Source organism: Zonotrichia leucophrys, chromosome 20 (assembly GCF_028769735.1).
Source record: "Zonotrichia leucophrys gambelii isolate GWCS_2022_RI chromosome 20, RI_Zleu_2.0, whole genome shotgun sequence".
In the NCBI taxonomy this organism is placed as follows: domain Eukaryota; kingdom Metazoa; phylum Chordata; class Aves; order Passeriformes; family Passerellidae; genus Zonotrichia; species Zonotrichia leucophrys.
The window spans coordinates 9,240,833-9,255,398 of record NC_088189.1 but is presented as its reverse complement, the minus strand read 5'-3'; the positions used below and the strand labels follow the sequence as shown (position 1 = coordinate 9,255,398).

Here is a 14,566-nt window from a genome sequence, read left to right as displayed (position 1 = left end):
CACAGACTTAATCACCCAAACACTTTCTGGAACATTTTTGAAAGGGTTTTGATTTTATTGGCAGTATCCAATCCAATGTTTGCATATGCCTTTTATGCCACTTAACAGAGTTTAAATTCATCTTGCTACTCTGTCTACTTACTGCTTTAGAAATCTTTTTCATTGTTTGTAATTCCTTTCCTTGTAGTAAGTCCTCATGGCTTTGAGTGTGTTGTTACAGAATATGTTTAGAAATCCATTTTGGACCAGGCTCCTCAGGTGATTCCTTTGTGTATTTCTGCACTGTGGAAGGGCAGCAGTTATCCTTTAGTGCTCCTGCTGCTGTCACAACCTCACTGCTCTCCCTCAACATCCCCTCAGTGTTCCCCATCCTGCTGGGTGCTTTGTAACCCTTCCCTAGAGCTGGAATTGTAAAACCTGAACAGGCTCAAACAGGGAGGGAGTTGTGCAAGGATGAAATCATTTCCATGCACACTGGAGCCTCCTGTCCTAAAACATTGCACCTGAGGAAAAATGAGATAATTTTGCAGACTTACATGGAATTGTTGGAATGCAAGGAGGGAAGGCTTCCTAGGCTTTAACACACATTTATATACCATTGTGTTTCCAGCCTGGTGTTGTTACTGGTACTGGAGCTGGTGCCTTTGTCAGCCCAGTTTTGAGTCATCCTTGGTGCACTTGACACCTGTGTCTGAAGAGCATCTTCCTCAAGAAACTAAGGTCTCAACAAAAGAGCCATCTTGACCTGCTGTTGGACAGGTTTATTTAGAACAACTCTTATTTCCTGTTGCTGATGGGAGAGCAGACCCCATCCTGGTGTTATTTACATTTCTGAAGACATAATTACACAAACCACAGGGGGATTGGGGTGAGAGAGAGCAAGGAGCTGTATGAGATCACTGGGCTAATAACTTACTCCTTTTAAAACATTTACAGCTGCAACAGGAGGTTGAGTTGAAACAGTGACAGCCCAATCTGATGCACAGGGATCTCCTTTAGCTCTGGCAGAGCTGTAACTTCAGCTTGAACTCCTCAAGGCTGAGCAGGAACCATAGCTGAGCATTTTAGAGTTTATTCTGTGTCAGGCAGGCAGCAGCAGCCCTGGGCAGTGTTTCCAGTGAATGGGAGATGTGTGAATTCATCTCTCACCTCTCCCTGATCCTTGCTGTGTGTGGCTGTGCCATCAGCATCAATTTGGAGAACGCTGTAATCAATTTACTAAGTTGCCTAAAGGTGCCTTTTGGTGGCCTCATATTTATTAATCAAGCCCTCAAACAGAAAGATGACTTGGCAGAAATTTTGCCACACTTTGTGATTTGAAACCTTAATTAGCAGACAGGATGTCCCCAGGATTACAAGTGTACTTCTTTTAGTCTCTGTGTATAGCAGCCTGAGGTTAAACCACAGAGGTTTGTTTTCTAATTTAGTACAGAGCAGTATTTCAAGAGGGGAGTTAAATTGTAAAGACTGGAGTAAATTAAGTAGTGCTTCAGCACTGCATTCCTCTGATCAGATCTGAGGAGTGTGTGCATCAGGTTCCAGCTGCTCACATCTGGGAGTGTCTTCACTGCCACAAAGGGCTCACTGTACAGTTTGGTCCATGAGCTCTGAATTATTCTAGACAGAAAGAGGAGGAAAAGAGAATTACCAGAAAACTTCATAAGCACACACAGACATTTTTTCATCCTTTGGAGGCTTTTCCTGACTGACCTTATCTGTGGAAAGGTAACCAAGTCAAGCATGGCAAGGGAGATGCTGGAATGTTATGTTCTCACAGCTGTGAGATTTATGTAGAGTTCTGATCTTCCCCCTCTTCCCCAGCCCCTCTTTTGTTCAGTGTGCACACTGATCTCTCCACACCCCTTTCTATTGTGCTGGCAGGATTGGACAGGCTTCATTTCTATGGGACAGCTGATCAAGGGAAGGTATTCCCAAGGATGGATGGTGTGCTGTCTCTCATTCCCCCAGGAATGGCAAGACTTGGAGCATAATTCAAGTTCCAGCTGACTGTTTTCAGGAGTGAGGGATACAGAAAACAGTAAAACTTTCTCTGCTGTCCAGTGCAGGGAAATCCTGACATGTCCCAGGGACCTAGAGACAGGTTCTGCTGCTGGAGAAAGATTTTGTCTGCCTTGAGCCTGGCCTAGACCCTCAGGCACCCCATCTCAGATAGCTTTGCAAGGCTGCTTTGTGCTGCTGCAAACCTGTTCCCAGACACCCACATGCAGCTCCACAGCACTTGTGTTCTGTCTGTTCAATCTAACAGGGTTTTAGGTACTTGACAATATTATTGGGAGCTTTTTCCCCCTTAAATTGCAGCAAGCACCTTCTTCATGGGCAGCAGTGGGGGCTGGCATTGCTTAAGGAGAGCCTTCAAAGCCTGAGCAGTGCAGCAGCAGTGAGTTATGCACAGGGTTGAGCAGGGAATGGTACTCACCAGAGCGTGGGGAGGTGAAAAGGGAGAAATATTTACATGAGCTTGGCCAGGGTGCTGGGAAAGCCTTCCAGCCCACTGCTGTCAATGTCCTGAGGCCTGCCAAGGAAGAGGACAGGGATGGCATCACTGGGATCAAGAGAGAAATTCTCTTTTCTGCTACTACTTGACTGGATTACAAGGCTGAGAAGACAGCAGAGTGATGTGCTGCTGTGTGGTGCAGGCTGCACCCTGCTTGTGAGCTCAGCCTTATTCTTTCCCTGAAAGGACACTTAATTCAGCATGTTAGGCAGGCAGTGATAAGGAGCTGGGTGTGCTCCTGCAGTGGGCAGAGGATGACCCGACTGCCACCCACCTGTGGCTCTGCAGGATGGCTCCCAGGAAGTCCCTCAGCACCATCTGCTGCTGGTACTGGCTGTCCATCAGGATGCTGTCGGACTGGCGCCGGCTCAGGAATTCCTGCAGCCCCTCCCCTGGGCTGCTCTCGCTGCTTCTGGTGGGTGAAGATGAGAAATCTCTTTGTTTCTGACATGCTTTTTGTCCCTCACTCGAAGGTTGGCTCAGCACAGAAAGGGAGCCTGCTGGGACTGAGCCTAAGGAAACTCTGCTTAATTTCAGCAAGGAACTGGGCACCGTATTTGCTGCTTTGTTAGAAGATGGGTTGGGCTGGCTTGCATCTGACCAGTTGGTCTTGTTCAGTGGCACTCAGTGATCTAAGCAGCCAAGGGTAATGGAGAGGCTGTTTTCTGTGTTCACACCAGGCCAGGGATAATGGTTCCTGTCACAGACATATTTTGTGAAAAATCCTTTCATTAGGATTTTTTCTCCTGAGAAGCTGGGAGGCCTCAGGAACGAAATGTTAACAATAATTATCTGCTGCTGTGGAATGCAACAGGTACATCTGTGATTGGTCTCATGTGGTTGTTTCTAATTAATGGCCAATCACAGCCCAGCTGTCCCAGACTCTCTGGTCAGTTACAAGACTTAATTATCATTCTTTTCTATTCCTTACTAGCCTTCTGATGAAATCCTTTCTTCTATTCTTTTAGTATAGTTTTAGTATATAAATATCAATAGTATAAATAGAATATAACTATAAATATAATATAAACAATATAAATGTATAATATAAATATATAATATAAATAATAGAATATACTATACTATAATATATATCATAAAATAATAAATCAGCCTTCTGAAACATGGAGTCAAGATTCTCATCTCTTCCCATGCTGGGGTTGCCTGCAAATTCTACAGGTTCCCTACCAATGAAGGATCATTGCAAATATTACCAGCAAATATTATTACTTGTTGGTATTGCAGCAGAACTCTCAGCTGATTTGATGCTTACATCCTTGGAGGAAAGCATTAATTAGGATGATAACTGTGATTAGGGGTATCCAAGACTGCAGGGATGCAGGATGCCCTTTGGGATGTGGAGCAGCAGGAGAGATTGCTTGTGCTGCATTGAAAGGCAGCCAATTCTGCCAGGTGTGTGGAAAACACTGCCCAAGGTAATGGGCAAAACCCAGCCCTAGGGCAGCAGGGTGCTGGGGCTTACCCAAGCCTCTTGCCAATGATGGTCTGGAGGAATTTTCGGGCTGAAATCTGCCCCAGGAATTTCCTGTAGTTGTCAGTGAATATGGCGTCAGCGTGGCGCTGCATCCTGGGGAGGAAAGGAAGCACAGGCTGATCTCTGAGCTGTCAGTGAGAGAAACTGAACAGCCCACGTGTCACAGGGCTCATTCCAGGGTGGGTCACCACAGCAAACAGCTGGTAGTGTGGGACTGCATCAGTATTGGAGGGTAAAAGGATTTGAGGGAGCTCAGCCCTGACATGGATGCAGCAGGGAAAATGAAATACCTGGGGCAGGGCTGGGCTGTCCCTGTGCTCTGCAGCAGCACCAGCACCTCCTGGGAGGGCTCTGTCTGGGACAGGGTGACAGAGCCCCCAGCACATCTCTAGCCTGTGATGAGACCCAGGCTCCAGAAAATGCACAGGTAAGGGAAGCACAAACCCCTGGGCTGGTGCCACTGTTGTAAGGATGAGTCCCCTGTGCTTCAGACAGAAATAATGATCCTCTCTGGCAGAGAGGGAAAGCAGAGGCTCTAGCATCCCTGCAGATAGAGTCCCAGAGCTCAGTGGACAATTCTCTTCCCTGCAGGAGCCCTGGGCCTGTGAGCCTGCCCCTGTCAGTGTGTCCTTGCTGGTGGGGACAGCAGGACATGGCTCTGGACAAGGGTGATGGTTTGGGACTAACTGAGCTGCTCCTGGGCTGTGACCAGCACTCTCTGCAGCAGCAGGGCTGGCAGGGGAGGCACCAACCTTTTCTCAGTGGGGTCTGTTAGGAAGCCCTCCTCCTGCTGCTCCTGTGCCAGGGGGCTGTGGCTCTGCAGGGAGCTGCTGGGCTGCAGCTGGAAGCTCATGGCCTTGCCAGCAACCGGCCCTGGGCTGAACCTGCAAGAGAAACCCCAGGCACACTGTGAGGTGTGCTCAGATACCAGCTGGGGCTCAGTCTTAACCACCATTCCCTACTCTCCTGCTTGTTCTTTCTCCATTTGTCATCCCATCTTAGCAGTAACACAAGTGCTGTCTGTCACTCTCCCCAGCTAGAAACTGCCCTGAAGCTCTCCCAGCAGTGGAAGGATGGTTTGTAGATCTGCCTCAAACACACATCCCCTCACTGAGCTCCCAGCAGAATCTCACTGTTCCTGGTGTCATTGTGCCATGCCTTTGGCACAAGGCTAAAGCATCTTCTGTGGGACACTGCAAATCCACATTAGAGAAGCCAACACTCAGTTTTAGGTTTCTGTTCATTGTCGAAGTACAAATCCGTGTTGCAACTTGTAAGACCCAACAAGGAAATACTTGAAATATTAATAGGTATCTGTAGATTTCATGTACTAGAATATCTGCAGTTCTGACTTCAGTGCAGGTGCCCTGCAGCCACAAATTTTTATCAGTGTTTGGGCTGGAGGTGCTGCCTGCTCTGGAGATAGCCAGATTTCCCTTTACAGAACCCAGCATTCAATTCTAAACGCAACTCTTTGGGCTGAAATATGCCATCAGGTGCCTGCCTTCTTTGGAAATCACCTTTAGGCCAGCACTATACCCAAAAAATTAAGAGAGGACAGAGAAATAGGCCTAGAAACCCATTTAGAGCTCATCTGGCTTTCAGAAGTGCTGGCAACTTTAGTTTGGCACCTGTTTATTCTGCACAAGGTCAGAGATGAGGCAGAGTGAGAGTGTGGGTGAAGCACTCAGCACTTACCTGAGAGCTGGGTAGAGAGGGGAGGAGGTGGAGCATGAGACTAAATGCAGGAACAGGAGCAGGGTGGCCTTATCCAGCATCTTCCACCCCTTGGAGTCACCTGAAATGCAGAGCAGCTGAGTCAGGGCACTGAGGGGAGGCCAAGCTCCACCCTTGTGTTCTCAGTCCCTGTCACAGACATGTTTTATGAAAAATCCTTTTGCTAGGATCTTTTCTCCTGAGAAGCTGAGAGGCCTCAGGAACAAAATGTAAACAATGGTTATCTGCTGCTGTGGAATGCAACAGGTGCATCTGTGATTGGTCTCATGTGGTTGTTTCTAATTAATGGCCAATCACAGCCCAGCTGTCTTGGAATCCCTGGTCAGTCACAAGATTTCATTATCATTCCTTTCTATTCCTTGCTAGCCTTCTGATGAAATCCTTTCTTCTATTCTTCTAGTATAGTTTTTGTATGTAATTTTCTTTTAATATAATATATATCATAAAATAATAAATCAGCCTTCTGAAACATGGAGTCAGATCCTCATCTCTTCCCTTGTTGGGGCTGCCTGCAAATTCCACAAGTCCCTCTGCTCATTTCTCAGCACAGAGGGACTGGAAATGTTCCTCTGAGGCTGTGGTGCTTCCCAAGGCAGAGCTGTCTTGGTGTGGCACAGTGTCCCTGTGGCGGGCAGTGGCTGTGTGTGATGCCCTGGAGCTGGGTCTGCTCTGTCAGGGTCTGGTGCTGTGGGAGCCCCTCACTGACCTGGAGGTCAATGGAGAGGAGCTCTCTCTTGGGCTGCTGTGAGCCCCAGGAATCCCTGCAGGGCTCTAAAAGCACCTGGATGAGGGCAGCAGTTGGCAGGGATGTGAAAGGAGCCTGCACAGAACCTTCTGCAGCCAGCCCTGGGACTTCTCCTGCCCTGCTCTCATGGCTGTACCTGCAGGGCACGGGTCTGTGCCTGGGCTGCCCCTCTGGCTGTCCAGAGGCTGGGGAGAAACAGGGAAATCCAAATAAAACTCCTGGGCAGAGGGGTGATACTGGCACAGAGGTACCCCTGGCAAAGCCATCTATCAAAGGCACGTGCTGGGCTTGGTTTGCCCAACAAAACAGAGCCTGTTCCTTCAGTGGAGAGAAGACTGGACTGGAATATGTCAATATGTCCCTTTGGAAGGGCTGAGGTGCTGCTGTGGAGAGGGGACAGGACTGGAATATGTCAATATGTCCCTTTGGAAGGGCTGAGGTGCTGCTGTGGAGAGCAGCTCCAGCTCTGAGCAGTGAGCCGGGCTCAGCCGTGGGTGCAGTTTTTGTGTCCCGGGTTTGGCTGAAGGGCTGAGGATGACTCAGGCCGGAGCAGCCCGGGGTCACCCACCCTCGGGGGCTGAATGCCCAGCTGAATGCCGAGCTTTTGTCCCTGGAAGCAGCAACAGGACGAAGGTATTTCAGTGAATGCCGCTCTTCCCCATCTTCCATTGAAAGCAACTGATCTTTAGCTCAAAGAAGATTCTTAAAGAATGTGGATAGGAACCTTTAAAATACCAAGTTTCCTTGTTCTCTGTCTTATTATACACAAGAAAAGAGCACAAAGGTGTTTGATCTCCCTTAGAGGAGGGAAAAAACCTCTCTTCCAAATGTATAACGAGACTTCCCTGTGAAAGGAGCAGCTCCCAGATGGAAAGGGCTTGCTTGGACTTCTGATTACCCAAGTGAACTTTCAAGGAGTGGGTTTTACCCATGGGGGAGGAGGGAGGGAGGCTCTCTGCTGGAAAACATCACCAGTGAGCTCTCCTTTCTGCTTGGGCAGAGCAGAGAGGGGGAGGCTGATTGAGGACCTGAGCTCTTGCAGTGGGTCTGATGCAGACACCAGGGAAGTTAAGAACAGAATTAATGGCAGTGCCAGAAGTGCACAGAGAGACATGGAAAGGGTGTCACTCTAAGAAATGGTGTTTCTTATCACCAAGTCGTTCTCACCCAGGCTCTGTTTCCAGTTACTTGTGCTCCCAGATGGGACCAGCAGCTTCCCCAGCATTTCCCCTGGGAATTGCACAGTAGCTCCTGCAGAGCTCCTTGGGCTCATGGGTGGCATCTCCTCCTCCTACACAATCACTTTGCCCCACCAAAGAGCCAAGGAATGCTTAAATAGACTTTGATAGACAGACAGGACTTCTGCTTTTAGAACAAATCCCCTGCTTCCCTTTCTTTTTTGACTTTTTCTTTTGAATTTGGAAAAACATGCTGCTTCTGCGCCTCTTCCCTAAATATCTTCAAGAAAATCCCAAGTCAGATCTTTCTAGATAGAGGAAATTATCTAAGGCATCTATCAGTGGGTACCAGCAGACCAGCATCTATAGAAAGTGCCAACCAGGAGATTTAATCAGTATTAGAGAAGCTTCTATGTGAGCTGAGAAGTTAAGTGCCAGTGTAAATGACCAACATTGTCTGCTTCCCCTTCCTAGGACACAGCCCTGATTATCACTTTCTTTCTGTCTGGCTTCTCTTTAAATGTTGGATTTTTCTCTAGAATTGCTTTTTGAACATTTGAGATCCTTTTTTTTTATTTCTCTACTATTAGTCTCTTTGAAATTATTTTTTGTTTGTTTCTGGCTTTGTTCTTCTTCCCCTATCCTGCTTTGTCTTCTCTCCCTTAGCCACAGCCTGTTTCCAGATTTTGGGGTACATCTATCTCACTTTTTCCCCCAGGAATAAATCAGAAATGAAAGTTCTACATCCCTTCCCAGATGTGTCTGCTATTTCAGAAGAGAAGATGGGAAATGGAAGTGTCACCCTGTGTGCAGGCAGCTCGACAGCTCTGCAAAACATTGTCACCTTCGAAATTCTCCTGAGGTGAGGGACACCTTCCCTTCCCATTCTGGCAGCATGTGCAAAAATGATTAATAAATAAATCTCCCTTAAGATGAAGAGCTTTTAGCACCATTCCAGCAGATGAGGTGTAATAGCTTTGTTCCATCCTGTGCACTGGGAACAGCAGCATTGTGGCAGTGATGTTGGAGAGCTGGGTAACTGCCTCTGGCCAATTCTGAAACCTCAACCCGAGCAGTCTTCAAAACACCTCTGTGTAGATGAAATGAAGCTTTTGCCATGCCTGCTGTTTTACAAAGCTGAAACTTTCATCCCCTGAAATGCTGCATTCGAAAAGCAGAAATCCTTTTAAGTGCCTCCCTGTGCCCAGGCTGGCTTTGCATTACCTGTAGCACAGAGTTGTGTTCCTCCTCACACTTTGCTTTGGCTCAAACACAGTTTCATTGCTGGGTGAGTAAAACACCGCTCATTTGCCAGGGAAAAAGAAACTCACATCAACATAGCAAAAGAGAAAAATGTGCTACAGCTAGTAACCATCTAACGTGTTTTATGAAGCTCGTCTAACATGTTTTGTAAAGCCCATCTAACATGCTTTATAAAGCTCATCTAATATGTTTTGTAAAGCCCATCTAACATGCTTTATAAAGCTCATCTATAGTATAATTCCATTGGATTGCATTTATGATGTAGCTCAATTGTTGTTTCATTCTATAAGTTGGTACAAAAACGTGTTGGTATAAATCCTGATATGGTACAAAGGCACCTGGCAAAGCTCATTCCTGATGCCAGCTTTGACTGCATTTCAGTGGAATTTAACTGTCCCCAACTTCCAACTAGACATTATCTTGCTAAATGCACAGAGAGAGGCTCCCACTTACCTTTCCTGGAGAAAACCAACTCCTCCTGGATCAGCTCGTGCCCAGGTGCTCCTTCCCCAGCGGCAGATCCAGGTTCTCCTCGGGCGCTGCTCCGGGAGCCCGCAGGCTGTGCCGGGCAGGGAGGGCACTCCCGGAGCTCCCGGTGTCCTCTGGCTGCCAGGGAGCTTCATCTGAGCCTTTTATACCTGAGCTCCCTCCGGAGCCCCGTGGGCTTCCACCGTCACAGCATCAATTATCCTCCTGGATTTCAAAGGCTGTGTTTGCATCCTCTGTGTGTGTGTGTGAGTGCAGAGGGGGCTGTGCCACAGCCCAGGGTCATTTGCACGATTTCTCTTTATCCCTCTAAGAGTGAAGAGCAAATAACAGCAGTAATCTGGCAGAGTGAATGACAAATTCACTTTGCCAGGTAAACTTCGCTTTTCCCTCTGCAATTCCATTTTTTCCTTCTGCTGCACAATGAGAGTGAGTTAACCATTAGTACTTTCTCACGCTGCATGAACAGGAGGGTTGATCTTTTATTGCTATTTTATTTTTCTTTGATTATCAGCCTTTTCCTCCTTCTTCTTTGTTACTCACACCTGCACCAGGGGGGCAGTTCAGTCCCTCACAGACCTCACAGCCTCACACCAAGCCCAGAGAGCAGCTGGAGAGCCCTGCTCCATTGATGTGCTCTGGAAAAAGGCAGGGGTGTTCCCTGGGGTGCTGCACCACCAGCGGCTGTGCTCATTCCTGGAACAAGGCTCATGAAAGCCCCATTAAAACCAGCACAGAGCCTTCGTGCCAAGAAGACCAGGACAGTTCAGAGGAGCTCCAAATGAGGCGTCAGCATGAGCTCCACCTGCCAAGTTTTCCATATTGACTTCACAATGCCCAGAATTGATGGGGATGCAGACTGTCCTGTCTGAGGGCTTGCAGGACTCTGTGATGGGAAGAAGTTTCAGCAGATGATATGACTCATGTCTACCTGCTGCCAAATTCCTTCACCTGGCACCACAGTGGCATCCCAGCTGCTGGTGGCACAGAGGGACTGCAGGGAGGATGGTGCAGAGGGGTGCCTGTGTGTGCAGGGGGTCAGAACCACCCAGTGATGGTCTAACCCTGTTATTGCCTCCCATTGCTTCTTGCAAATCAGGCAGGTGTATCATCTGTCATCCACTGGAGATGGGGATTCCTGGGTAGCACAGAGCAGGTTTTCCAAAATCCTGGTCCTGGTGCCCAGAGCTGCATGCACTCCCTGCAAACTAAATGGATTTTTGTTAGCTTTTATTGAATCTGTTCGTGTTCTCTCATGTGTGAGGCCAGTTGCACTAATTTTTCAGCATGACTTATTTTTCTTCCACTGTCTTGGTGCTGCACTGGCTGAACAGATGAATCAGATCAAGCTGTTAAACCAGTGCTATTTCAAGGTATTATCTTACAGCCTGGTCTGGAGCTGATTCTCCATCCAGCTGGCCCCTTGCCTTACACAGAGCTGAACATGATACCAGGCAATATTTCACTGATCAAGGAGAATCAATAGATCAGGGATAACCAGACTATAACTGCCTTGTTTATAGGTGCCTGCTGCCCAGCCTGGGTTTGGAGAGCTGTGCTCTGTGCTCATATCTCAGGAGAGCTGATTCCACAGAGGGCTCTATAAAGTTATCATCGATCATCCCAGGGCTCTCCTTGTGCTGCCCAGGCTGGGTTCCTGCCATGCACAGCTGGACCCAGCAAGACCCAAAACAATGGCTTTGGGTTAATTGAAGGAGGCAGCAGAAATTTCTAAAAACCCTTGAGGCTCTGTTGGGTGCATCCAGCTTAGGAGTTCTGCAACAGCATAAACAGAGCAGCATTTCTGCGCCTGGGATTTCCTGTCCCAGCTTCAATCAAAACCTTCCTGTCTTCCCAGGACCCAGAAAAGGTCAATTTTGGAGCTTCTCCACCAGGCTCCACAGGCTCTCCCTCTGGCTTATGCAGAAATATCTGTGAGAGGTGGGGTGGTGACTAACTTGTGGCAAATGCCCTAATGGAGAATAAAACAGAACTGCTAAGAGTAAAAATTATGGTTTTTTCCTGGGTTTGCCACCACAGAGGTGGGATGGAACCCATTTTGGTTTAAGTGTCTTTTCCCAAGTGGCAGAACTCAGGCACATTATAATAAGTTCATAATCATTTAATTGCAGCATTCATTACTGCTGTGTTCACAGTAACTTTCGTTTCTAAGTTCTTTGTAGAATTCCTGTCATTTCTGTGGAAGGCAAGCAAATTAAAATGAGATGAGAAAGACAAGATTTAGCCTGTGATACCAGTTCCTTCTAAGGAAGAAACAAAAAAACCCAAAACTCCAACCCAGCGGGTGTGGTGAGACTTGCCATTAGAAAATTATACAAGACTTGGTTTCTTCTTCTTGGAAGGATAAAGTGTTGAGACTTGGATCTTCAGATCCTCCAGACTCAACCCTTTGAACATCAATGAGTTCCCGAGGAGAATTTTTCCTGGAGGAATTTAAATTGGTAGTAAGCCCAATACAAACATTTATCAAAATAATCTCAAGGAAGGAGACGCTCTGGGTGAGAGCACTGTGTGCACTCTGAGAATGAGTCTGAGGCAGGGGATCAGATTAAAAGCAGACTAAATAAATCAGAGATTCAAAATGTGCAAGAAGGGCTGTTGGAAGGACTGTCTCGTGGTGTTAAAAGCCTGCTTGAAAATCCTGCTTAATCTCCAGACATGAGCTGTCCCTGAGCCTGTGCCACAGAGCGAGTGGCAGCAGCCTGTGAGATGTGCATGTGTCAGGAGGCACGATGGGCTCTGCAGGTGGGATCCATTTATAGAGCCTCTAGATACCTGTCTGCCTCTGTTTATTTCCTAGCAGAGCTCTGGAGCATTTCAGCATCACCCAAGTGAACTGCCAGGAGTCTCAGCCAGGCAGCAGCACGCTACACTCAGCTGGAGGCCTGAGAGTTACTGATTCCTGAATTTCTGGCTCTCTAAACGCCATCTCCTTCCTCCTCCAGCCGTGGCAGACAGAGCTGAGATGCCAGCAGTGAATGTCAGTAATTAGGGAGCTCATTTTTGGTCTTAGCACTCTCATTTCAGTTTGGAAAGGAGCCTTGGCTAGGAGGTTTCACAGCACATTGCAGCCAGGATCAGTGAACAGGGAGAGGCAGCTTCAATCCTTTGAAAAAACTCTGATAAAAAATTGAATAAGAGTGAGATGGTACTGGCATCAAGAAGGCAAAATGTGGTTTATGGAGAGGGAATGAGGAAGGCTGTGTTTCCAGTAAGGGATGAGAAATAAGAACAGTTGTCAGTAATTTTTTTCCTGGCTGAATACAAATGTGCAACCTGAGGGTGATGAGATCTTGGAGCACAAGGATCACACATACAGTGAGTGATAATAAAGAGGCCTCACTGCAAAGACAAGCAGGAAATACCACAAGAAAGAAATGTAGAAAGGACTAGAAAAAGCCAAAGATTATTTGGATTTGGAGAAAGACTTCTTGCCTGAGCATTGTCCCTGCTTAGAACAGAGTACTGACAAAATTGTCATGTACACTTGTTGAATCAATTTTAGCTTTGAAACCCACTTACATCCAGTAGGCTTTGGGAAAATCTTCCTCTTTTTTTAATAAATGGCTTCCTTTTTGTCATTTCCAGTCAGTGCAAGGCGTGGGTCAGTGTGGGGCTGTGGAAGGTGGGGAGCCACAGTGGGCTGGTGGCACCACCTGCTTGTGGCTCCTGCCCTGGAGGGTTTGGGGGGAAATAGAGGGGGAGAGAAGGGGCAGGAGCTGCCTAAATACTGCACATTTCACCTGCCTTATTCTGCTTGGAGTGAGTAGCACCATTTCTGTTGGGGAGAGAGGAAAAATAATAAAATAAATAGTAACGAGGGTCTTTCCCCCTTTGCCTGCAAACCCCATCTGTGAGGACTGGAGCCTGTGGGAAGGTGTGTAGGCAGCAGCACCAGCATATCCAGTGTACTGGTAATACTGGGAAGAATTTAATCTGCCTGTTAATCCATTCTGATAAGATCCCTCCTGACATTTTCAATAATTATTTCTTCCTTCTCAGTGTTGTTTTTTTTTTTTTTTTTTTGTCCCAAACATTTAGAGTTTGGGAGGTAAGAAGGTGAAAGGGCAGAATTTACTGCTTTCCTGAGCTCTGGAATTATCCCTTAGTCACTCACCAGGGTCAGGAGAAGCTCCATTTAAGAACAATTTTCTCTTAGGATTATTATGCCAGAAAAGTTTCTGTGTATAAATATCTCTGGCTTCTGCCACTCGTTCAGCAGTGTTCTCCAGTTTTCTGTAATGTCTTCTGCACTAAAAACCATGAAGGATTATCTAATGCAATTGCTAAAAATCTTTGAAATTGTTATCATTAATATCCACTTCATTCAAATGCTTGGTAACAGCCTAGAAAATCCTTTTATTAGAAATGCCATACCTTACTCCCTCAGTAGATAAGTAACTGATTAGGTTTTCCCCAAAGTATTTAGGCTCTCTGGTAATAAAGCTCTGCAGAAAAACCAACCTGGCACTTCTGATAGTTTAGGGATAGGAAAAGGGCAAAACATATCAGATTCCTTAAATACCACAAATGAGCAAAACAGAGCCCAAGGCATTTCCCCCTTTGTAGCTCATCCTATGGAGCCATCTCCAGTTCAGAGCTGGAAACTGGACAGGACAATAAAAATAAAATTAAAAATAAAATCCCTGTCAAGAGCAAAGCCAGAAGCACATCTTGATTGTTGCTGCCAGAGTGTGTTAAGGGAGCAGATGAAAACCTTGTGGATAAAGAGAAATCCACCAGGACTGGAAGGCCACAGAATTGGTGGTGGGATTAAAACCCTCACAGGGATGGAGGGGGGGAGGTGTAAAGGCCTGGGGTGCTTCTGCCATGGGCACCCAGCCAGGATGAGAGGACACAGCCCCAAGCTGCACCAGGGGAGGTTTGGGTTGGACATCAGGAGGAATTTATTCACAGAAAGTGTGTGGTGGTGTTCACAGGGGTCCCAGGATGAGGGAAGAGACGAGGATCTAGCTCCATGTTTCAGAAGGCTTGATTTATTATTTTATGATATATATTATATTAAAACTATACTAAAAGGATAGAAGAAAGGATTCCATCAGAAGGCTAGAAAGCAAGAAAAAGAATGGAATGATAACAAAAGCTTTTGACTCTCAGAGAGTCCA

At 46.9% G+C, this 14,566-nt stretch overlaps 1 protein-coding gene across 1 annotated transcript; it reads right to left on the bottom strand.

Annotated features, from left to right (window-relative positions):
• Nucleotides 1–740: 740 nt before the first annotated feature.
• On the bottom strand, nucleotides 741–9,756 carry GHRH (growth hormone releasing hormone). The gene is made up of 7 exons (XM_064729670.1): nucleotides 9,387–9,756; nucleotides 5,709–5,808; nucleotides 4,763–4,894; nucleotides 3,999–4,103; nucleotides 2,790–2,927; nucleotides 2,438–2,533; nucleotides 741–1,617 (listed from the first exon to the last, which is right to left on the bottom strand). The coding sequence occupies exons 2-6, from the start codon at nucleotides 5,786–5,788 to the stop codon at nucleotides 2,470–2,472; spliced, it is 519 nt and encodes a 172-aa protein (XP_064585740.1). The 5' UTR covers nucleotides 5,789–5,808; nucleotides 9,387–9,756; the 3' UTR covers nucleotides 741–1,617; nucleotides 2,438–2,469.
• Nucleotides 9,757–14,566: the final 4,810 nt, after the last annotated feature.

What these genes read in the sequence shown, in the direction of transcription:
- GHRH (XM_064729670.1), bottom strand. Translation starts at nt 5,788, where the DNA reads ATGCTGGATAAGGCCACCCTGCTCCTGTTCCTGCATTTAGTCTCATGC. An exon ending in ATCATTGGCAAGAGGCTTGG is followed by an intron (nt 2,928 to 3,998) that starts GTAAGCCCCAGC and finishes TTCACCCACCAG; the next exon opens with AAGCAGCGAGAGCAGCCCAG. An exon ending in GCCATCCTGCAGAGCCACAG is followed by an intron (nt 2,534 to 2,789) that starts GTGGGTGGCAGT and finishes CTTCCTTGGCAG; the next exon opens with GCCTCAGGACATTGACAGCA.